Genomic DNA, 25418 nt, shown 5'->3' with positions numbered 1-25418 from the left:
GCAGATTTGCAAGCACATTAGAAGGACTGGAAAACATCTAAGAAAATAGTAGCTAGGAGTTGTTAAGTTGTTATTGAAGACCAACCATGTTTAATCCTTTAAATGGATTATCTAAGCGAATTCACTCAGAGCTCTATGAGATAGATAGCAGTATTATGATCCCTTTATCACACATGAGAAAACAGAGACACAGGTTGCTTAAGTGACTCTCACAACTGTTTACAAGCAGTAAATAGTATAGATTAGGATGGAGTTTGAGTCTGAATGTTGAACCCATGCATGTAACCCCTGTAATATAGTGCCTTCCAGGAGAAGAGAATTATGGAACCAATTGAGAAGAGTTTCAACAGGGAGTGGTCACTATCGCTAAATGCTGAAAGCAGGTAAAGGAAGATGGAAAACGAACCTGATGGGACGAGTTCATTTAAAGTTTATTTATTTTTTTTCTCTCCCAGTGGAGTGTTGAAGGCAGATGCCAAATCGCAGTGCAGAATGAAGAGTGAAGTGAGGTTGTTCAGTGAGGACAGAGCCAGTCAGAGGAAAGATAAGGTTATAAGACATGACTGTGGGGCAAGACTGCAGGAAAACTGGAAGAGGAGGGATTTGCAGAGGTTTAAAACTAGAAATAGAAGAAATGCTGTGTTACAGCAAAGACAGTATAGCCAAACATAATCAAGTGCTAGACAAATAACGCCCCTCTCTGGCATTTTTTAATTTTAAAAATATATTAAAATCCTTTTAGTTTTACTGTTGATTTAAACAAGATAATTTACAATGAAAAATTTAGTACATGGGGTACTTTTGAATTAAATCAGGTAGAGACATGTAGTATCTAAAGAAATGTGGTTTATCTTCCAAAATGATTTGCTGGAGAAAGATGATGTGTTCAGATGTATATAGCACAGTTGCCATCAGTGACCTAATTAGCATTTGTTTCTCCCCACTTTCCAGGCTAACAATCCTGATTTGTTTTGGTAGAGGTGAGATGAATCATTTTTGCTCTAACTGGTGTGGTCATCTTACTCCTTGGCTGGCCATTGGACTAAAGATGGCTATGTCACGTAGTTCTGGCTAATGAGCAGTAAGAAGTATTTTGGGTGAGGCTCCCAGGAAAGTTTTCACTTCTCTCGTGAAAAGGAACAGAGACCCTTCACCTTTCTCCATGGGTAGGACTCGTCACCCCCTGAATGTGAGGTGACAGGCGTGACAACAAAGTCAATGTGTGAGGAATGGCAAAGCTGACATTTAGAAAGCACTTGGTATCTCACCAGGTACCAGTGTGCTACCTGGCTTTGCCCCTCTTGTTATATGAGAGTCCTGTTGTTGTTAAGTTGCTGCTAGATTTTCTGTTGCTCACAGCCAGACATAATCCTAAGAGAAGCAAAATCCTTCTTCAGCTCTTTCTTATACATGGCTATGGTAAGTTTTAAGATAATCTCCTTAATTCACCCTATTTTGTTTTTTTACAGGTTATATTGTCTTATTGAAAGGGTTTAAAATTATCTGTCACATCAATTTCTAAACAAAATGTAGTCTTTAAAAATTATATTTGACCACTCTATTCTCTCAATCAGTTGGACATTTCATTTCTTTTCAATAACTAGAGCAGTGCCTACATGCCTATCAGCTGAGTCTCTATTATGTCCATAACATATTTTTGTCATGGAAGAAACCATAGCATAAAGCCATCAGAGATGGATTTCACATCACAACTAGACCAGTTCAAAGGAATATTTCCTTAAACCATTTAGTCCACATTCTAAAAAATCTTAATGGAAGATAGATTTTCATGCCAAAACGTTTACTTACTAGGAAACTGCAAAAATGCCTGTCTGCTGGGCTAGTCAGGGTAGGATGAAGGAAGTTAAGTGTATAATAATCCTCAGTGGCCTTCAGGGTTCCTGGGATGAATAAGATTATTCTGATTTCTTTGCATCTAAATGCTGAACACACAAGATATAGCAACTAGGGAAGGTAGCACCTTCTGCCTCAGCGTTATTTGACTTGAAGTTCACAAAGACGGGTGACATGGGAGTTTTTGTCTTAAGATTCAAAGTATGTCAATGAAGTAGTAAAATCTGGTTAGAGGAATTTATACAGTGAGTCTCATACCAATATAAATACTTCCTCTGTTTTTATAGTGTGACTTGGATTTGTGTTCGGACAATGAAACACAATCAAATTTTTAGTCAATTCTGGGAGTGCTGTGGAGAGAAAAAAAATGACCTGTTAATTTAACAATAATAAAAGTCTAGACACTACTATGAAATTGTTTAAGCGAGAGTAGGATCAACATTAAAATTATTAGAGCAGTTAAATAAAATTTATTGAACACATGAGTATAAACATCTCTCATGGGACACAGCAAGTAAATGTATCCAGCAAATATGTCCAATTATGCAGAGATGGAATATTTTAATATGCTGATCTTCTTGTTAATCTCCTGAATCATGGCATAATTAGCTACCAGAGGATTTGATCATTTCAAATCAGGTGGTCAGATCTTTGGCCTCACTCTCCATTATCACACTGAATGAATTATTAATAATTCAGTCTAGTGCTTTGAGTCGAGCCTATTAAGAACAATTTAAGTTTCAGATTTTCTCTAAAAATGATAAAAGAAGGAGAGCTCTTTTATTCTATTCAATTTTAAATGGAAGCATAATTGCCTGGTAATGCCATTGTTTAGAATGCTTTTAAAGAGAATCTTCAATCTTTGAGATGCTTCCCATGAATCACTAATTAATATAAATCCTCTTCATTAAAAAAAAATCTGACTGCTTAAATCATGGTTAAAGAAGTGGTAATTCTGTTCTCTGCTTTTCCAATTTATGAAATCCATTTATTTTACAGTACTTGAATTAGAATTTGATAAGTTATATGGCTCTCCTATGAGTCCATATTATGTGGTTACGCTACCCAGTGAAATAAACTTTATTTCTTCTTATTATCTATTTCCTGCATTGGATCACATTCATACATTCTATGCCTTTGTTAATGTACCTATCACATACCCTGTTGTCAGTCTCAGCTTGTGACCCAGCCCATTATCTATCACAAACCCTTTCTCAGTAATTCTAACTCATACAGCAACAAGCATCTCCATTTTCAGTCTTCTACATTTGTGTCCACACCACAAATCTATCAGCTCTCTTTCTTAGTGAGGCGATTGCTCCCGTAAATATATCTCAATATACTATTGTACATTTAAAACACCGCTGAGATGAAGCCTATTTGCGATCTTTGAATGATCTGTTAATGTAAAAGTATTTTATCATATAATTTTAAAGTTATGTCATCATTTAGTTTATTGTTGTTTCATTTACTGATTGATTTGTGTAACCTTTGTCTAAACACCAATGGTCCATTCATTGTTGGAATCAGGTTTTACATTTTATTTATCTATCTCAGTTTGCTACAGAACTGGATATAATATTTGGTTATTAACTGGATTAAATTCTAGAATATTTCACATACATGAGGGTATTAACCTGCTTGAGCTGCTATAATGAAATACCATAGACTTGGGAGGAGGGGCGCTTAAATGACAGAAATGTACTTTCTCACAGTTCCTGACCAGAAAGTCCCAGATCAGAGGGCCAGCAGATTTGGTTTCTGGTGAGGACTCTGTTCCTGGCCTTTCTGATGGCTTCACACTCCTGTGTTGTCATGTGGCCTTTCTTCTATAGCTGCATGGAGAGAGATCTCTGAGGTGTCTTCCCATTCTTATAAGGACACTGCTACCTATGGGCCCCCTATTGTGATCTCATTTAACCTTAATTATCTAAGGCCCTATCTCCAAATAGAGTTTTAGAATGCTTTCCTTCTCAATCAATATTGTGTTTCTTTGTGACTCACACTACATCCTTGTTTCCATTGCCATTGTGTTCAGATGCATCATACATTCATTTTCCTAGTTTGGACCTCTAGTCTAAGTGTCAAATCATGGACTCCAACTCTCTACTTCACATTCTCTTTGGGATACCTAAACAGCACTACAAGCCTAGGGTGCCAAGCCAGACCAGTAAGCTTCCCTTCCAACCTCTCCTAGGTGTTGAGTTAAACATATATTGGTTCCCTTCCTCCTTCACCTTCCGTGTCTAATGAATCACCAAGCTGTGTGGTGTTTTCCTCCTGAATCTGCCCATTCTTTTCCCTTTCTACCTCCAGGCTTTCCTCCTCTCCTACCGTGGATTTTCTGCTTCTAGTCCTAGAGTGCTTGAATCAATTTTTTACTCTGAAACCAGAGAGAGTTTTACAAAGTACAAACTTTGTCATGTCACCTGCTTGCTTAAGATATTTTGTTTAATTGCTTTTATGGTAAATACCTAAATCCTTAACATGACTTAGTGCACAGTGCCTGTCATGTAGTTGGCACTCAAATATTTGTGGAAGAATGTGTAAATGAACTTGTGTAGGCTCCAGTATTTGCTATTAAAATAGTATTGCCACATACACATATATCTGTATATATCTTCCTTTTGTTCATATTTTCTTTTAGATATATTTCTAGAAGTGAGATTGCTGGTATAGTTTGGTTTTCATCTATTAAATATCCAGGTTGATAGGGCAGTTGGTATAGTACCTTGCAGCTATCAAGAGCAAAAGAGGCATCTTATCCAGGAAGATCAGTGATGATTTATTAAGGAAGCCATCCTTACCTTCTATCTGATGGAAGGGAATTATATCCTTAAAGAGTAGCCCAATCTCTTAACAATTTTTTTTTGAGATTTTTATGCCAAAAAGCTTTAGATTAAATATTTTATAAGACAGAGCAAGGTACAAATGAGTCAAAATGTTATAGACATAACACATGTGACTTACTCCTATTTTTATTTTGCTTATGTTTTTAATTAATGACAAATTATAGAAATTAGGTAATTTAAGGAAAGGAATGACTTCCAATGGGGTGGTTACATAAAGTGCTAAGAAAAATGTTGTATGATTTATAATTTTCATTGAAGTGATCTGTTTACTAGTGTCCTTGATACTGGGTAGATGGTGTTTCCGGAACATAGTCTTCCTTCTCTGCCTCTTTTGCTCCACTCCCTGGGAGGAGGATGGTGTGTGTGGTGCTTGTGAGGTAGGCAGAAAACAGCATGAAGCTGTCAGGTACTGGGAAGGTGAGACTAGAGGCATCAGGTTACTAATAGCTCTGCATTTACTAGTTCTGTGACCTTGGACAAGCCAGTTAATCTCTGTAAAACTTACTTTCCCCATCTGAAAATGATACCAACTTGGTACGTGCTAGCTAGGTTGGATGTGATAATTTGTTTAATTATTTATTAATGCATTTATTTATTTATTTAAAAATTCTTTATTGTTTAAAGTATTACATATGTCTCTTTTTTCCCCATTGACTTCTTCCCAGCCATTCTCACCCCCCCACCCCCCAGTACATGCCCTTACCCCTTTACTATCTGTGTCCCTGGGTTATGCTTATATGCATGCATACAAGTCCTTTGGTTGTTCTCTCTCACACACACACACACACACACACACACACACACACACACACACACCACCTTCCATCTGAGGTCTGTTCGATGCTTCTGTGTCTCTGAATCTATTTTTGTTCATCAGTTTATGTTGTTCATTATATTCCACAAATAAGTGAGATCATATGATATTTATCTTTCTCTGACTGACCTAGAGTGCATTATCCTAAGCAAAATGATGTATTTATTTTTAGAATTTTTTTTGAGCTGATACTAAAACACTAAATCAGTTATTCTGAGCATGAATTTGTATACCAGAACATTAAAAGCATGTACTACAGAGATGTTAATAGCTTTAAGAACTCTTTTCAGCAGCTTATCAGGCTGCAGAATCATTCATTCCAAGAGGCTCTAATGCAACGAGTGTACCAAGAAATTCTAAAAGAGTTAGTATGCTCAAAGGGAACACAGAACTCTATGGCATTCATCACCAGCTTCTTACAAATTTCTCCTCTTTTCCCTCTTGCTCTAGCGTATGTTTTAATACTGAAATGTGTAGATTATGTAGTAGCTTTATATTTGTTATTACTTATTATTAATTTTATGTCAGCTGCTTTGTGACTGTTTAAGCAGAACTTGGCTGGAATTGTTCTATCTGTTCTTTCTTGTTCCAGGCAATGGGCCACACCACGACCGTTGCTGTACTTATGATGAAAACAACGTGGTGGATGGTGTTTATCATGTTCCAATAGGACACTGGATTGAGGCCACCGGGCACACCAATGAGATGAAGCACACAACAGACTTCTATTTTAATATTGCAGGCCACCAAGCCATGCATTATTCAAGGTAAAAATAGTGCCATGTTTATAAGCATAGAACTAGGGCAAGAGGTAGCATTAGGACAATGGAAGTATTTACAGCATTTGAAACGGCAGCATCTCCCTTCAGAGGGGTACATAGGCCTGCAATTCCTTGAGGGGATGGATTACAGTGAATCACTGTGTGATCTTAAATTTTTCATTAAGTTCATACCCTAGTGCCAACATATTTTGACCAGACAGTAGTTCAGCAGTCTTTGTACTTAGTGGATTAAAAATAAAAACTGGATAAAAATACCCTTGATCAGTATTTATATCTTTTACGCTACCAACCAATAGGGAAACAAAAATGGGAATCTTCTTAAAAATCTTATTTAAATAAACATGGATGAAAATTTAGACATAAAACTAGATTGCATATAATCATTTGATCTATTATTGATTAATATATCCGCTTTTATATTTTTATTATACCTGCAATATATGTCCTATTAAAATTTCAAACACAAGAGGATACTAAATCACAAGTAAGGCTTACAACATTTTTCTTTATTCCCACTTGTCATAAATAGCTATATTTACCCAGTTATGATTAGTTTTGCTGGAGGTTTAAATCCAAGTCTTAAAATAATGTGCATATACTTTATTTGTTAATGTATCAATTTAAAAATTGCTATCCAACTGGCATGGCTCAATTCTGGTGGTGTCCTACGAACTAGGAGGTCATGCTCGGTTATTGGTCAGGGCATATGCCTATGTTGTGGGCTCAATCCTCAGTGTGGGGCATGCAGGAGGCAGCCCATAAATGATTCTCTTTCATCATTGTTTCGATCTCACCTTCTCTCCTCCTCTCTGAAATCAATAAAAATATATTTAAAAATTGCTACTGATTCCCTTTGTGACTTTTGACAAATGTAAATCTTATATACTTGTTTTCTCTTCCCATTCCCAATCCTATCAGACTCATTTAAAAAAAAATTTGTTATTTAAGTTCTTACAAATTCTGTTTCTTGAGCCATAAATTTATGATAGTGCCTCTGGATTTTCTACTGTGTAATATCAGAAATGTATTGCCCCTCTATTTCCCGCCACAGCTACTTTCACCTGTTCAGTTCTTTTTTTTATTACTTTTACATTTTCAAGGTTTTACATTTCATTTAGATAGAATTTACATTTCATTTGGATAATAGAAGTAAGTATGCAATACTTTGATGATTTCAAATTTCAAACCAATATCCAGCATATAAAATACTACATATATATTATTTACAGTAGAACATGGAGTGCTTGTACCATAGACAAAAAGATGCATTCTCATGTTCTTAAAAATTGTATTGCTTTGAGTGAGAGAGAGAATCAATACTAAAAGAGCTATAAGGGATAGGAGGGAGAGGAACATCCTAGTGTTAGGAAATTGATAATCTTGGACACACCTTTCTTGCAAATTTATGCTAGATCTTGGTCTTGCAGATGGATAGAAGGCAAAGTATGAGGAAGTCAGTAGTAAAGCATGACTCATAGCTTTATGGCCTGAGTAACTGGATTAATGGTGTTGCTGTTTCCTGAGATGGGGAACAGTAGGTGAACAATCTAAAATAGGGCTTGAGAGAAAAATTCTATTTTAGGTATATTACCTTTGAAATGTATGTTAGATTGCAGAAAGGAAATCCATTTGATGTGTGAAGCTTTGGGGAGAGGTTAGAAATGGAGAGATAAAAATAAATGACGCTCAAAGTGATGAGACTAGACGAGATCATTTAGCATTTGGGTGTGGAATACAAGAGAAGTAGTGAAAATAGGCCTTTGGGTCTGCACAATTTAGAGATCAAGGAGAAGAGGAGGATCCAGAGAAGATAATGAGAAGGAGCACCTGTGGAAATGTTCAGATTTAATGAGGATGTGTTTATGGTGTGTTTTTCATTTATCCTGAACCACTTTTGCTGAACCCTTTTATCTGAAAAGTCATGTCTTAGGCTCTAGGACAGTGGTCCGCGAGGTCCGAAAGGTTGGCGACTATTGCTCTAGAGATTTTCTTCTATTTAATTATTTTTTCCTTTTATTGTCTTTATTCTGTCAATAAAGACACTCCTGAGGGGATGTTGGATTTTATGGGTTTACATCCCATTATAGAATTTTAAAAAATGATTTTCACTTTCTGGTTTTATTGCTTTACATTTTGGGGTCACTTTTACCCCCCCCACCCCTCAAATTTGTACAAGGAAATATAAAGTTTTGGCTCTTTTTTTCTTTCCCTCCTCCCCTGAACCATGTACATCCCTTGTATTATTCAATCCTCCCAATTTAGTTATGGCACAATTTTGAGAAGATCAGTATTTCACATGTTTATTGGTATTCCTGTGTAAATACTATTTAACACCCTAAACTGTTCACAGATGCCTAAATCTTTTTTTTTTAAATTTATTTTTATTTTTTTAATTTATTTTTTTTAACTCCCATTATTCAGATATTGGAACCCTGGCCTGAGTGTTTTTTTTTTTTTTTTTTTTTTTTTTTTTTAATCCTCACCTGAGGATATTTTTCCATTGATTTTTAGGGAGAGTGGAAGAGAGAGCGAAAGACAGAGAGAAACATCGATGTGAGAGAAACACATCAATTGGTTGCCTCCTGCACAAGCCCTGACCAGGACCTGGGCCGGAGAGGAGCCTGCAATCGAGATTCATGACCTTGACCAGAATCGAACCCGGGACCCTTTGGTTCACAGACAGACACTGTATCCACTGAGCCAAACTGGCTAGGGCTGGCCTGGCCTGGGTGTTTTATATTTTGCATATCTTTGTCTATTTTTTTCTAACAGATTTCTCAACTTTATCATCCAATTCTGCTATTTAGGTGTTTTTTTTGATTTGTTTTTTTCTTTTCTTCCAATAGCATTCTTTATATTCTAAGTGCTCTTTTAATTCTCTTGAGTGTCCCCCCGTCCAGAGACTTGTTTACCCTTCCCCAGAATATAAACCTCTAGTTTTTGTCAGGAATGGAAAGGGAACATTTCCTGGTGGAAGTGAGTGGGAAAATGACTCTGAGAGCTGGCTGCCTCTTAAAAAAACTTTCAACCAGTTCTATTACTTTCACCTTAATCTAAATATTTTTTTTAAAAAAAATATATTTTATTGATTTTTTGCAGAGAGGAAGGGAGAGAGATGGAGAGTTAGAAACATCGATGAGAGAGAGTCATTGATCAACTGCCTCTTGCACACCCCGTACTAGGGATATGCCCGCAACCAAGGTACATGCCCTTGACCAGAATTGAACCCGGGACCCTTCAGTCCCCAAACCGATGCTCTATCCATTGAGCCAAACCAGTTTCGGCTACTTTCACCTTAATCTAGAAGTACCTGATGATACCAGTTTCTGAGCTTGCTGAGAATTCTGTAGTGTAATTCCAGTCCATTGCCAGCTTTCTTTGCTACTGGCCTTAGGATTTGGTTTTTTTTTCTGCTAAATTATTCAGCAATCAACTAATTGCTTTACAGTTTCCACAATTTTAATGTTGTCATCTTTTTTCATGTTCTGTCTTGTGGTTTTATGTGTATAATTTGTTTTTTAAAAAAATCACTCTATTCTCGCTTTAAAGGAATTTAGAGAAGTCAACAGAAGTGTGAAATCAATTTGTCTAAAATAAAAGTGAAATAAAGTATTTAAAGTGCCTAACATAAAACTTGGTCATAGTAGCTCAGTAAATTTAAGTCCATTCTTTATTTCTCATATTTAGCGTCTGTTCTGTTCCTCTGTTACAGGTAGGATTCTACCATGCTAGCATGAGATTTTAAAAATCAAAGTGCACCTCCATATTCAGGCTGGGGAGGGAAAGTTTGTACTTAGTACCAAACTATCTTCCTCTTCAATAGATTTTTCTTTATGTAAAAGAATGAATGTCTGCTTTAAAGACAAAGATAATGAATTAAATGAGACATTAGTGGAAAGGAACTGTAATTTTTGTATCTTGAAAAGACATTACCTATTACGCTCATTTCAAGAGACAAATTAGACTTTATAAACATCACACTTTATACTGTTTACAAATGTGAAAGCTGGAAAATGTCTTATAAAAACATGCTTAAACTTTGCAGCCTCTTTGTCTTATAAAGAAAAGGTATACAGTAGTTTTCAACACTCAAACTCATTTTAAATACCTGAGCAATAATTTTGCACATTTTTAAAATACTGTTTTATTTAGCACTGAAATGAATTAAATTAATCATTTTGGAGAGTGAATGAGGACCTTGGGTACCAGTCCAGCTCTCTCACTTACTGCTGGGTAACCTTGGGACAAGGTTATATCGATAGTTCTAGATTTCACTTTCCTGATTTGCTGGTTGAACTAAATGATTTCTAAAAGGCAGTTCTGGAAATAATCAAGATTAAAATTAATTTGAAAACCGAAGGCTTATGTGATATTTTGCCACTATATTATATATAGGCCTAACAGCAACTGTACTTCATATCAGTGTCTCCTGTTTCAGTTCTAGGGAACAAATGCCTGCTATCTAGTGATGTTTCTAGATGGAACTTACCCTCCTTTTTTTTTGTAGCCCTGAACATACTTTCAGTTCAATTTTACAGAGGCTGTGTTTGGAAATACATATATTATAGCCAAATATACAAATAATCTTTAATGAGTATGTGTGTGTTTCTCATATAATGAGCAATTTTTATATTGCTCACATTTATAAGCAAGTTTTTATAAGAAGTCTCTTTTGGAGTAAATAGAGAATAGCCATAAAATTTTGTGTGCTACTCACCGCATTGCATTTCCTACTAATGTAGATCATAGTGAGGACATTATTGAGCAAAGGAAGAATCTATCGAATACTTTAAAATGGTAATTACATCTGATTGAATGACTGAAGTTTTACTAAACATTAAAACCAAGATTATAATTGTTCATACTCATGTAGGAAAGGAAAACAACACAGTCCTTTTTTGAGTTCTGATTGACAATTTTTATTGAGTATTAACTGAGATTCCTTGAAGTTTCCTTACCTATATAAATAATGCTGTTCATATTTTATAAGATCAAGGTAATTGGTGAATATCCTCTTTTTCTTATGATTAAAATATGTTATATGAAACATTTAAGTATATTAAAATAGAGTCTATATTTCATTTTCTATGAAATTATACTGAGATGATTTATTTTTAACATCATATAAAAATGTTGGTGATAGGTATTAGAATCCTAACAGTAATATGGACTAATTAAAACATCCTTTAATTCTTATTTCTTAGGAGTCATTTAAAACATCTCTCCTAAAGTGCATGGGGAACACAGTTTTAGCTGACAGTGCTGTTGTGGAATCAGTACAGATAAAAAGGGAATAGCTGGCTTCTGAGCTGTCTTGTATATTAACAACAGTAAGAATACAGAGGAGGCTAAGGTCTGTGCAAGATATATAGATTGGGTAACTAATGGGACATAAATATACTGACTCATGAATTTTAATTTTTACAAGACTCTTCCAATTCCAATATTACAGTGGCCATGGCAACCAAAGAAGAGTTATTCTCACACATTAAATGAATACAGAAGACAGACTGAATATTTTTGACAAGCTGAGATAGGCTTTTTCTGCAGTTTTCAGTGTCACTTCTGCAAGAGCATAAGGAAGTCTAAGTAACACGCTAAAATGGAGTCTTAGTAGGTTACAAATTATAGGCCATATTTTTCTAGTCACTATGGCGGAAGGTCCGCTTCAGGAAGATCAGGGGGTCTATTTAGTACAATAGAGTCAGTGGATACATTAGGGAATGCTTCGGTCTGTTTTCAGAGGGTTGGTATATTTATGTCACTTTGTCAGTCATTGATTGAGACCATGTAAATTGGCTTAAAAGAACTCATTTCCTAGAACATAGTCTCATCTTTGGCTGAACTAACTGGAAAGATTATGAAACCCATGGGGGATGGATCAATTAGGAAACAGTAATTAAAATACATATATTTATCACTATACATGAGAATCAAATTTGCTGTTGACTATTTCTATATCATAAAGGCCTTATTTTGACTTTTCACAGAATTGCTTTGGAAAAGCAAGATATTTATTTTCATGCTTTGATGAGTTGTAAAATGCCTTTCCTATTTTTCTTTTTCTAAGTCCTTTTAATTTTTCTCTCTGAATGTCATGTAGACTTTTGTTCCTAAGTGAATCAGTAGATGTGAAAATATTAGCTTAATTGATTAGTATGTGTAAACATTACTCTGAAAAATATTGGTTAAATCAACACAGAGAAACATATACACAGAACACACACACACACACACATATATATATATATATACACACACACAAACATATATATGGATAACATCTACACATACAGTCCCTTCATTTTATAATAAAGGAATTGTATTTCACTCACAGGCCACATAATGTGTTTGACAGAGTGCTAGGGTAAGTCTCTAGGATCTGGGCTAAGGAAAGTAGTAAGTTGATTTTAGATGTTGTACAATGATTATATTGTGTAAGTAGAACCATAATATTGCTTTATAACCTTCAGCCACTTCTGACTATGAGAGAAGAGGAATCTTACATGCACAGAATTCCCTCATATTTTTAGAGAAGCAAAATGGGAAGCAAAACTACCAAGATACTGTCATCCCCAATTCTCCGCATGCCTCTATTTTTCCTCATAAGATAGGCCTCCATTTTCTTATACCACAGACTTTTATCATCAACTTCTGATCAAAACACACATCTGGACACCAATAAATGACAAAAAGAATCCTACTTATTTTTACCAATCAAAGTTTCAAGTTTGTATAGTTTATATAAGTCTAGAGAAGTTCAGTTAATTATAAGAAGAACCAGAAACCTTTTTCCCCCTCTCCTAGCGCTTTCATGCCATTTTTCAAAAAGTGATATTTATTCAGGCTTTTGCCTAGTAGTTTAACGTGCTTTGTTATCCCTCCCATCTCATAATCTTGAACGATAGTATTGACTGCTTGTCTCAGTTCCCCTTTCCCTAGATTGCAGATCCTGTCCAAACATCGCTTTCTTTCAAAAGACTCCCCTGTTTGGCTGTTTTGCTTTTCTGAGATAATTATTATTAATCTTAATTGAGCTGGTGACATTTCCATGGCTACGCCCTCCTCTCAGACTTGCTTATTGCATTTGTCATTATGAACAGGCGTGTTGGTGTTAGAGAAAGGCGTTTTATGAAAGGAACTTTCAATGCAAACCACATTATGTTTCTTCTTCTTCTTTTTTTTTTTTTTTTCTACTGCTGCTCCAGCTTAGCTGTGTCAGGTGTGACTCCTCATTGTGGAAACTTAATGTATAAAGTCCTAAAGCTCAAAGAGACATATTTGCATTAAGTTGGAAGTCACCAAGTAATTTATTTAAATGGTGACTTCCCCAAACATTTGAGGGTTGATTTCAACCTTTTTATTTTTGTTTTTTGGTCTAGTTTTAGGAGGGAAGAGAAACCAAAAGCTGAAATTAATGATCAATCAAGATTGAAAAATATCTCAAAATGAAAAGTTGATGAGAACATGTTCAATTTGCTACACAAATAGTAGGTATATATAAATTAACAGAAACCATTTTATTGTTCACAGTGAAATATGTCTGTATCTATAAAGCTACTTATATGTTTATAGTTGTTGCTTAGTCAGAACCTAGAAAAGGTAGAAAGGAAGGAAAAAGGAGGAAAGACAGAAGAAAGTGGGAAGGATGAAGGAATATAGACTTCTTTTATGGACTTGGCTAGTTTTTGTTTAGCTGTTCTGTGATAGCAGGATTTAACATGGATTTTTAAAAAAATCCTTTTTCCTTTTGAGCCTGCTCTGTCCCTAGAAATTTTCTTCTGAACAATCTTTTGTTTCTGATGTTAGCAGAGATGTGCAATAGGACCTATTGTGTATCTCATTGCTTGTAGGTGATATTTTTATTACATTAGATCTTTTTGAAGGAAACAAAACCCAGGGATGCAGTGAAAGTGAAAGAACCATTCTGAGACCTCAACAATGCATTGGTCAATGGTCCTTAGCCAGAATAATGGCTATTGACAGTTGATGGGGTTTCTAAAGTTATCCTTTAATCCAGGGTATTTAAACTAGATATTGTTACTTTAGTCAAGGTGGAGTTAAAAAGATAATAAAAATGGTATCAGAGATACTGGAAATATGTGTAATTAACTGAATATAGAAATGGGTTTGAACATTAGCACATAAAGCTTCAAAATACCTTTTTCATAAGATCATTTAATATTATTCTCTACTTGAAAAAACAAATTAAGAAACAGAATTTGGAAGTACTGTTAAATTTCTCAACTGAAATAATAATGAACTTATTATTAAAATGTTCTTCACTTTTGAAAGGATTTAGACAAGAAGTGGAAATTTCCAGGATAGAGCTGAGGGGCAGGATCTCTCTTCTGCCTGAGGAATCTTATATAATAAAAGCCTAATATGCTAAGTGTCTGGTTGTCTGGTCATCCATTCAACCAATCAAAGTGTAATATGCTAATGATATGCTCAACTGCTTGCTATGATGTGCACTGACCACCAGGGGGCAGACGCTTGCTGCTGGGGTTTGTCCAATTGGGACTGAGTAAGATGGGCCAGACATGCCCTGGAACCCTCCCTCAGTTCCTCCCTGGCTGGCCAACCTCCTGCATACCTCCCGGCCTGTCCTGTGCCCTCTTGCAATCTGGGTCTTCTCAGATGTTGGTGAGCCCGATCCTGCAGACCAGGCCAAGATACCCCACTAGTGCACAAATTCCTGCACCGGTCCTCTAGTATAATAATAAGATTTGTCCTGACTGCTACCACTATGACAAGGAAAAATTAGAAATAAGAAAAAACAAAAAACAAAAAACAAAAAACAAAAAAACCACCCAAAACTGTGAACAGTAATTAATCAGCTAATTTACATTTCAAAGATGAGTAATGAGAAGTTTAAATCTGGAAATTCATGAACTACAGATGATGCAATGGCATGTATAAAACTTTACCTACAAATGCACCTTTATCAGGTTTTGCTCTTATTCTTTGCCACCTCTCCTTTTTTCCTACTTTTTTCCTATACTTCTAGACTATTTCTCTTGGTGGCCCCCACTCCACTTTGTTTTACTGTTTTCCACTATGCCTCTGTTTCCCTGGCTATCGCTTAAGCTCCCTCTGGCTTTTCCTGTCATCTTTCCCTATCTTAGTGTCCTTCCCCCTTTCTTTATTTTCTGCTTGATACTTTATTAACTGGCTACAATATGAGATTGAAATATAACATATTTTGTACTTTCTCTTCTTAATGTGATAATCAGGTGAATTTGGTCTGTGATAATTCCATTCATTTGATTCATTCCTTCATTAAACTTTTTTATCCTCACCAAGGATATGATTTTATTGATTTATTTTTAGAGAGAGAGGAGAGAGAGAGAGAGAGAGGTAGAGAGAGATTAACGTGAGAGAGAAACATTGATTTGTTGCCTCCCAAATATGCCCCAATGGGGGATCAAACCCACAACCTTTTTTTTTTTTTTTTTTTTTTTTTTGGTGTACAGAAGATGCTCCAATCAACTGAGCCACCTCGCCAGAGCAGATTGTTTTTAATGTCAGTAACTCAGTAGCCAGTTATCAAACTGCCGGTGGCCTGGTAATGGACTCATGCACATTGAAAGGAAATTAATTAGAAGGTGGCCAGAAGGGCAGGACTGGACGAGACACCCTGGAGCCAACCTCCATCGGTCCCTCCCGGACGGCCACACCTGGTAGTTCTACAATATACAGGTAGTTCTGAGATGAGGACAGTAGAGGACTGAAGTTCAGGAAAACCTCCCTGACTTCCTGAAGCCTCCAGGCTGGAGATCCAGGGAAGAGTCAATATCACAGTTCAAGTCTGAAGGCTCTCTACTGGCTAAATTTTCTCTTCTTCCTGGAGTTCAGTCTTTTTGTTTTTTTTAGGCCTTCAACTAATTGGATGAGGCCCATCCACATTAAGGGGTAATATCCTTTACCCAAAGACTTCTGATTTAATATGAACTTCATCTAAAAAATACCTTCACAGAAACATCTAGAAAAATGATTGACTAAATACCTGGGTACTGTGGCCAGCCAAGCTGACACATAAGGCTAACACTCAGATTATCACTCACTGCCTATAGGGGATCTTCTCTTACCTTCACTGTTTAATTTACATATTGCTAATAAAAATGCTTTGCTAATAATTCTCTCTTTCTGGAGAATGCTGACTAATATAATATCAATAATAGTTGAGTCCTATGGCTTCAGTGGAAAACAATCAGCTGGAGGATAGTTGTGCCTCTTACTATCTTTTCCTGCAGTTAACCTGCCTAGATGAGGAGCTCCTGGAGATCCGGAAGATAACATCAAAGGTCTGCTTTGGATAAAGACTTTCAGGGGGAGCATCCTTTAATTCTGATGTTTGAAACTGTCAGAAATTAATATTCAAAACCATAAGCATATCATATGGATTTCTGCTTTCACTGGTTATTAGGAAGGCTTTCAGAGAGAACAGGCAGCACTGTGGAAAGCACATCAGTTGAAATGTCTAGACTTCATTCTTCAAGAGTTGAAGGCCATTGTGCAGTTTCCCCCTTGTCTACATGCTCTGTTTCTGCTTGTAGGGTAAGCAAGAGAACAGAAGTTCATTGCCCCACACAAACAGGCAAAACAAATCTGTGTGATACAAGTCCAGGCAGTGGTTCTCCTTGTAATGACCAGAAAGGGGGAGAAGTTCTGGTTCTGGTTTTGGGTGCTGGCTCTATAGATATGTTCACTTTGTGAAACGTTTACTGAGCAGTATATTTCTATGTGTTTTTTTAAAGTGTGTCATGCTTCAGTAGAAAGGTTTTAAACGTTTCTGTCTTTCAAATACTTTCAAAAATTGATAGGGCTCAAAATTATAATGTGCCACAAAGATAACCCAAATAACTTGTTACGCCATTTCCATTCAATAGAGTCCACAAGAAAATTAGTAAAGGCAAAACAAAAAGAGATGGCAAAGTAGACAAAGGAAAACAAATTTCTTTGCAGTCCATTAACTGACTTTCAGTCGATCCCTAAAATTGCATTTCAGATCTCTGGTACTGTACTTATTTTCCTTGTGATATTCATCTCGAGAAAGCAATGAGCCCAAATAGTTGTATTTGTGAAAATGCTTTTTGAGGTTTGTTAAAACAGGATGGAAAAGCCAAAGTCATAGCAGTATAAAGAAACAAATAAAGCCTCTTACAAGAATGTTTGAAGCTTCCTAAAGTCAGAAAATGGAATTATTTAGTGTTTCAATAAAGCTATAGGACCATCCTCCTTTTGTAAGTGTCATACCAGCCAGCTACTTTTAATATCAGTGAGAAGCAGATGGATAGAATTTTCATGCACACAGTGTGTGGGAAACAATAAAATATACACAACATTTTCTACAGTTCTCTTTTAATCTATTTAATAACATAACAGAATCCCAAATTAAGAGATTAAAAAAATGCATCTGAGAAGCTGAGTGTGTTAAGCATCAGCATAGTTAAGGGCTCACTGCAATCCTCCCTCTTCCCCTTTGGTTATTTTATATTCATGGCCATTCTTCTTCCCTTGTGTGAAAATAAAAATATATGGTTTAATTCTTAATTCTGTTGTCTGGATGGAAAAGGAAATCCTTTAATATATCCCCCAATATTTCAGGTTGTGGAAACGCTGTGCATTGCTCAGCAGCAGCAGAGGAAGGCTGCCTTTACATTGATAGAAACAGGTGTTCTCTTTTAGTTGTCAAGTCAGCTCCCTTCTGAGAATCTCAGATAAGTGGTCCAAATTACATCTAAGAGGAAAATTCGCCAAAGCATAATTACTTTTCATCAGGGTGCCACAAATAATGAAAAGAAAAGAACATTGGATGTATGTTGTAATCTACTTAATCACCATCATTTTAAAAAGCTGATGGAGAATTCCTTACTTCAGGACAAATTGTATCGCTTTGGTGGTAAATTAGGCATATTTTCTAAACACTAAATTATATTTTCTTCTACTTCACACTTGGCTAAGAAAAGCTGACTACACTGGTCTTTGTAGCAATGGAATATAAGAGATAAGGTTTGCAGCTGCCATTTGGAACTGCATTTTTGTCTATTCTTCAACAGCTTCCTGTGTTTCTATTCATATTGAATGAATCCTCTCCTTTTTTTTTCTTGGTAAGATGCATTCAATCAGTGTTACTATCTGTGCAGAATGCAGGCATATTCCTCACATCATCTTGCCTGTCCATCCTCCTTCTCCTCCTCCTTACCCAAGAGCTAAACTTTAGACAGCATTAGATTATTAGTAAGGTAGAAATAGTAAGGCTTCGCTCAGTGATAAACAATGATCTTGCACAGTGCATAAGAAATCTTATCAGGCTGAAACCGGTTTGGCTCAGTGGATATAGCGTTGGCCTGCAGACTGAAAGGTCCCGGTCTCGATTCCGGTCAAGGGCTTGTATCTTGGTTGCGGGCACATCCCCAGTGGGGGTTGTGCAGGAGGCAGCTGATCGATGTCTCTCTCATCGATGTTTCTAGCTCCTATCCCTCTCCCTTCCTCTCTGTAAAAAATCAATTGTATGTGTGTATATATATATATATATATATATATATATATATATATATATATGAAATCTTATCAGAATTTCATGTCCCATTCCTCTGTATTTAAGAGAAGTTCTAGAACTGGAAAATTTCAATAAAGGCACAATGGAAAAATCCAAGATGGGTAAAACTAAGTTTGACTACAAGCTCAGCCATTTGATTAGATATGGGAAGTTGCTTAAACTCTGCCTTGGTTAATTCATCTATAAAATTACCCATCCTGTAAGAATCAAATAGCATAACTAAACAATTTTTCTAGTTTGTATTTGATTAATGATAGTAATTATAAAGGCAACCTAATATTTTGTTGGGGGGGGGGTGTAGATAGATCTATAAGGAGGAGATTGGAAATAGGGCCCATCCTACATAAGGAGGGAGGGTCAAGGCCTTTAGGTCACTTTCTGTTTTCCCAGGTTCTTTCTGTTTCTTCCCCATCAGCAGTTCTTCCTCTGTGATCCTCCCTGTTCATTCTTTCCAGTCCACATCACTGAGACACTTCCACCACCATAGCCACGCTCTTCGCATCCCATGCAGATGACTGTTTCCTTTCTTCCTCCAGCCAACAGGCTCAATGGAATAGAAATGCCCACTCAAAATACAATTTGTCTTCATGATCAAGTTACCATAGGGAGGAGCTATAGGCTTCCCAGTACCTTACACATCGAAAGCAGGGATTGGCAGACTGGTTCTATAAAGGTCAGACAGTATTCACTGTGTGGCCAGATTATTATCTCTGAATACAGTGAATGCACTGTATAGCCTATATAATAAAAGGCTAAATATGCAAATTTTCCCCTTGACCAGGAGTTCGACCAGCAGGCAGGCTCGCCAACTGCCCATGTCCCCTCCCCTGGCCAGGCTGGCTGGACCCCACCCATGCACAAATTCATGCACCGGGCCTTTATACACTGAGTGGCCAGATTATTATGTGTTCAGAGATCATAATAATCTGGCCACTCAGTGTATATTTCAGGCTTTGTGGGCCACTTGCTTTCTGTTGCAGCCCTTCACCCCTTTTGTTATAATGTGAAGGTAGATATTGACCATATGTAAGCAAATGAGGGTGGCAGTGTTTCATGAACACTTTATTTACAAAAAGGGGTGGTGAGCTGCACTTGGCTTATGGGACATAGTTTTCTGAGTCTCTCAGATGTTGAGATGAATTGCATCATACTAGAGTTTAAAGGGACATAGCAATCATGTAGTCCAGTTTTCCCCAGCATGTGCTCTCCTGCAACCAAGAGTTAACTGGTCAAATATATTTTTGAAATGCTATGTGTTGTGTTTCCTTGTTAGAGGTTCACCAACATATTAGCATACTTAAGGCCCTGACTTTTTTTTGAGGGTGTACTATTAGTAATAGAAATAATAACTAATGCTTTAATAGTTTTTACCATGTGCTTGAAAATGTTCTAAATGCTTTTACATATATTATTTTACTTACTCTCACCACTCTATGTGGTAGATAGTATTGTTAATGCCATTTTATATTCAGGTTATTTAATCTGCCCAACATAAGGTGATTAGTAGATCTAGGATTCAAATTTAGGCAGCCCAGCTCCAGGGTCCATGCCCTCAGCCACCATCTACCTTGTTGTAATATCTAGACACATCTGTGAAACAGTGTGAGCTGAGAAAGTGCTTCTTTAATCAAGTTCCCACAGTTTACATATTAGAAGTGAACTCTAGAGAGATTCCAATGACTTTGTAAAGGTTGCAAGCTTAATTAGTAACTGAGATAAGTCTACAAATCAGTTAAATCACTACTTGGTACTTGAAGAAATGTTTCATTCCATCCTTTATAAAGACAGAAAATACTTTAAAAATGAGTAATCACTTCTAATTTCCCCCTTTAATTCAGAGTTTATAACCAGTTTTATTTAATGGGAGTAAATATACAGTTAGATTTTTAAAAGGTAGAATTATTTTCACCTTATTATGAGGTAGTATTATTAGGCAATCCCCTGTCAAGGGAAAGATGACAAATCTTTATCTTCAACTCTGATCTCTCATTTTACATCAGTGATCCTGGGGCCTTAATCTACCTTAAATCAGTTCAGATGCTTGAAAAAAATGATATTGGGCCCCATCCAACTGTCTCAGAATTCTGTTTCATTAGGATCTTGAGTGAATATTCCTAAAGATACCTCTAAGCGATTCTGGTATGTAGCAAAGATTGTGAATCACAGCTCCAGAATCACATTTATTATTGTCTGCTAAATTTGTCCACTTGCAGTAACAGCTAACATTTAAAATATGACATGTCATGAAATGAAACATGGCTATGGTCCATGGGTTATAATTAATGAAAATGTGACCACATTCCAAGCATGACTGGAACTTTATTATTGCAGATGAATTGTACTGGCGGCTATAAATTCTATCAGTTTTATGTGAGTGGAACCTTTGGATTGACATGCATAGCTGTAGAACTGTAGACCAAAGTTCAGGGTGTCTGATAAGTTGCTGCAAGTCTATGTGGCTCCCACAGAACTGGACTCTACCTTTTATGTGACTGGTTATGCCTGGGACCAATCCTCCAAAATACTGGTATTTTGGAGAATTAGATTTTGGCACCATTCTCCACCTACTTGTAAATATTATAATAATTTATAGTAAATTAATTTATAAAAGAAATCATGTGTAGTAGAAGAATTCAGGCTAGAAATAGACCATTTATGAGAATAAATGTGATAGAAATTACTGGGGACTTGAGACAGTCTAATTGCTACTATTGACACCAAATTTATTTTTAAGTTTTCTGGCAGTTAAGGCAAAAAAGAAAACATGCTGAATTACACGATTTATATTATGGCTGAAAACAGCTTTCACATTTGTCTGCAGAGAAAATTGGTATTTTGAGCTAATTTCAACCAGTAATTTAACACATACATCCTTGAGATAACACAGTTGAAAATATCTTCACCACAGTTTTGCAAAAGCTATAGTCCATAGTTGTTCATTCATTCACTCACTCACTCACTCACTCACTCATTTATCTAATTACCTATTTGCCTTTAAGGGCTAACTATATGCTGGATACGATGTTAAATTCTGGGAATATGGCGATCAATAAGACATTCTTCTGCTTGAGTTCACAGCAATGACAAAGAAATGCTCAGGAATACCAACATCTCAGAGTGAGAGAGTCCAGAGTGAATAAATCATTTGTACATATTATTGGGACACAAAGGAGAAGTCTTGGGGGAAAAGGAAAGATTGAGTAGTCTTGACTAGATGGATGAGCAGTGAGAATGCATTCCAAGAGGAAGAACTGCAGGGTGAGAGGTAGGGAAGGGAAAATGCATGGCGCATCAGAAGACTTGCAAATCCCTCCCCTAAATTTTTAAGGTGGAGTTCATATGAGGATTCTGGATTAATGATATATGTAGGGATCAAATTCACAAGGGTCAGATAAAAAATTTGAAGCTTCATAAGAAAGTGATGGGGAATCAGCTCTGTATTTTAGGTAGTGGAGTCACGTGATCAGTTTTGTGTTTTAGAAGGATCACTAAACTGGTGGAAGGGAGACAAGTCACTTAACGAGGTTATTGGTGTAATTCCCTTCTTAAATGTTGAGAGTCTGAGGGGAAACAATGATAATAAGAGAAAGTGGACAGACTTGACAGCTATTTAGGAGACTGACAGTATTAATGACTGCAGGGAAGGAGAAGAGGAAAGAACTAAGGAAAGTCTCCTGGCTTAGGTGGCTGGGTGGCTTGTAGTATATGCAGTTTATGGAGATCAAGAACCATGGAAAAGAACTAGGTGTTTGGGTGAGGAGCAAAGGGTGGAGATGGTGAAGAGGCATTTAACTGACATTTACAGGACATTGAGTGTTGAATTTCAGTAGAGCATTGAGGTCTGAGCTGGAGGCAGTAGATTTGTAACTAATCAGCATGTAGATGGCAGTTACTGATGGCAATGTATATTAGTGAGATAAGAGCATATAAATTGAAGAGAGACCACAGTTTGGAACTCTAAGAAACACTCACACTAAAAAGGCTTGCAGAGGATATGAGCTTATGAAGGAAACAGAAGCATAGTAAGTGTAAACTAGAAGTATCTAGGGTAATAGAAGTGATCCATAAGCTAATGCCTAGTAATAAGATTTGGGACAGAGATAGAAAGTGCACATCAAACTGTCTCTATAAAAGATAAATTGTGTCAGATGGCACTTGGTAGATGCTGAGTCTTTGGCTGCTGGACTGAATTCTCTTACCAGGAGCCTACATATATTATTTGATGGATAAATGATGTAGATACATGACATGTTTCAAAAGTTTGACATTCAAAAATTTCTCCACACACTTAATCCCAGTGGTGAATGCAGAATAACTTTCCTGAAAAATTTTGAAAATATCTAAACACGTGCATAGTGAAAGGTTGAGATGACAATGTCCTGGGCTATCATACATAAAAGAGGAATTTTAGCTTAAACAATTTAAGATGAATTTGTACCAATTAAACACTTCAGTGAATAGAAGCTCAGTGGAATGGACGATCTTAAATAAAACTGTATTGTGAAGGTCTTGCAAGAATGAATTAAGTACATATTAGAGCACTGTATAACTGAATGCAATTTCATGATGATTAGGGTTATTTGATATTTACCTATTTAAAAATGACAGTGATAGTTTGCATATGATTGGTACTTAATTCTTTTTGTGAGTTGTATTGGAATACATGTCCGCCTATTTATTTAAGACTTTTCTAGTTAGAAAGAGATAAGTAGATCAAGTTTTACTGAACCTGTATTGTTTTCCCATATCTATGGGTCCACAGGATCTGTGGTAACTTAAGAAAACAGGCCTTTTTGATTTGCACATGCATCGTAGGGCTTATTGACTATCCTGGCTTCTCTCTGGACATCATAAAATACACTCTAAATGGCCTGACTCCTGGCTGAATGAAACAAGCAAAATTTCCCAGGGATTGTGTAGGTCCCAATATCACAATATTTTCTTCAGTTATGCATCTCTCTTTGTTCCCTACTCACATCTCAAAGGGGAGAGGAGATGTTTATTTTTTGTCTTTCTGGAACCTTATCAAATTTCTGACACTCCTGAATGCAGCATACTAACTGCATCAGAGATCTCAACCATTTAAATTCCTTAGTGTCCCATCAATTTCAAGTCTTGTGTGTATTTTCCCCAGTTTTAGATCCCTATGTAAAATCTCGAACTGCATATTTTAAAATATAACACTAAAGGGAATTTCAAGTTCCTACTGAGAGGCCAATGAGCACTGTAAACAAGGAGAAAAGAGGAATGCTTTAGAACTAAGGAAGGTCATTCTGTGAACACAGCCGTTTGGCTTCCTGCAGATGGGAAATAAAGAAAGAGGGATAAGGGGATTTTAAAGTTTTCTGTCATCAGTAGAATATTTAAAAATAGCAAGCATCCCTGCATGGCTGACATGAGGCCTCTAATAATAGTATCAACAATACAGATCAAATGTTTATTTTTTGTTTGCTCTAACAGGAGGTCTTATTTAGTTACTTCTCAGTGCATCTGAGCATTATGAATTGCATTGAACTATCTTGTATAATCCTATCTAATAAAAGAGTAATATGCAAACTGACCGTCACTCCAACACACAAGATGGCTGCCCCTATGTGGACACAAGATGGCTGACACAAGGTGGCCAGCAGGGGAGTGCAGTTGGGAGGGACCAAGCCTGAAAGGGAGGGCAGCTGGGGGCAAACAGGCTGGCAGGGGAACAGTTAGGCATCCATCAGGCTGGCAGGGGAGTAGTTAGGGGGTGATCAGGATGGCAGGCAGAAGTGGTTAGAGGCAATCAGGAAGGCAGGCAGACAAGCAATTGGGAGCCAGCAGTCCTGGATTGTGAGAGGGATGTCCAACTGCTCATATAGGCCTGATCCTACCCAGGATCGAGCCAAAACAGGCAGTCAGACACCCCTAGAGGCATCCCATATTGGAAAGGGTGCAGACTGGGCTCAGGAACACCCTCCACCCCCATGTACGAATTTTGTGCACCAGTCTTCTAGTAATATAATAATAGTATTTTGATTAAATAGCATTATTAAAGTATTCCTTGCTACTCAAAGTGTGTTCCAAGGGCCAGTAGCCTTGGTGTAGGAGGAACTTGTGAAATTACAGAATCTCAGCTCCAACCTGGATTGACTGAATGACTATACACATCTTAAGATGATCCCCAGATAACTTGTTTGTGCATTAATATTTGAGAAGCACTGGCTTAGATGAGTATAACCATAGGATTATCTAAAATGATGTTTTGGTCAATAAAATTATAATGAAAACAGCTATTGTGGCTCAGAGTATTTAATAGAAACCCCTTTCACACCAGGAATTCCTTGTATTTCAATAAATGAAATGATTGGCAATGATGAAGAATTAAAGTTAAAAAAGAAGAAAATCACGATTTTTTTTTTCATTTTTCAACCGTCTTTCCCCCCTAAATTTGTTTTTATTTTAGAGCTGAAATAAAGTCTCATATGTGAAAACAATACATTAAAAATGTTTAGTAAACCGATTAACTAAATAAACTAATTCCATTGTCTATAGTGGATATTTTATTAATATGAATTAAA

General features: G+C 36.5%; 1 protein-coding gene across 1 annotated transcript in view; it reads left to right on the top strand.

Moving 5' to 3' along the window:
• Window positions 1–25418, top strand: part of EPM2A (EPM2A glucan phosphatase, laforin) — a 53778-nt gene that overhangs the window by 10712 nt on the left and 17648 nt on the right. The window contains exon 2 of the mRNA XM_036414953.2: window positions 6113–6287. Coding sequence (XP_036270846.1) covers window positions 6113–6287 — 175 coding nt within the window. The remainder of the gene's footprint in view (window positions 1–6112; window positions 6288–25418) is intronic.

Source organism: Pipistrellus kuhlii, unplaced genomic scaffold (genome assembly GCF_014108245.1).
Source record: "Pipistrellus kuhlii isolate mPipKuh1 unplaced genomic scaffold, mPipKuh1.p scaffold_m20_p_5, whole genome shotgun sequence".
Classification (NCBI taxonomy): Eukaryota; Metazoa; Chordata; class Mammalia; order Chiroptera; family Vespertilionidae; genus Pipistrellus; species Pipistrellus kuhlii.
The sequence above is the reverse complement of the archived record's forward strand: the minus strand, read 5'-3'. Positions and strand labels throughout refer to the sequence as shown.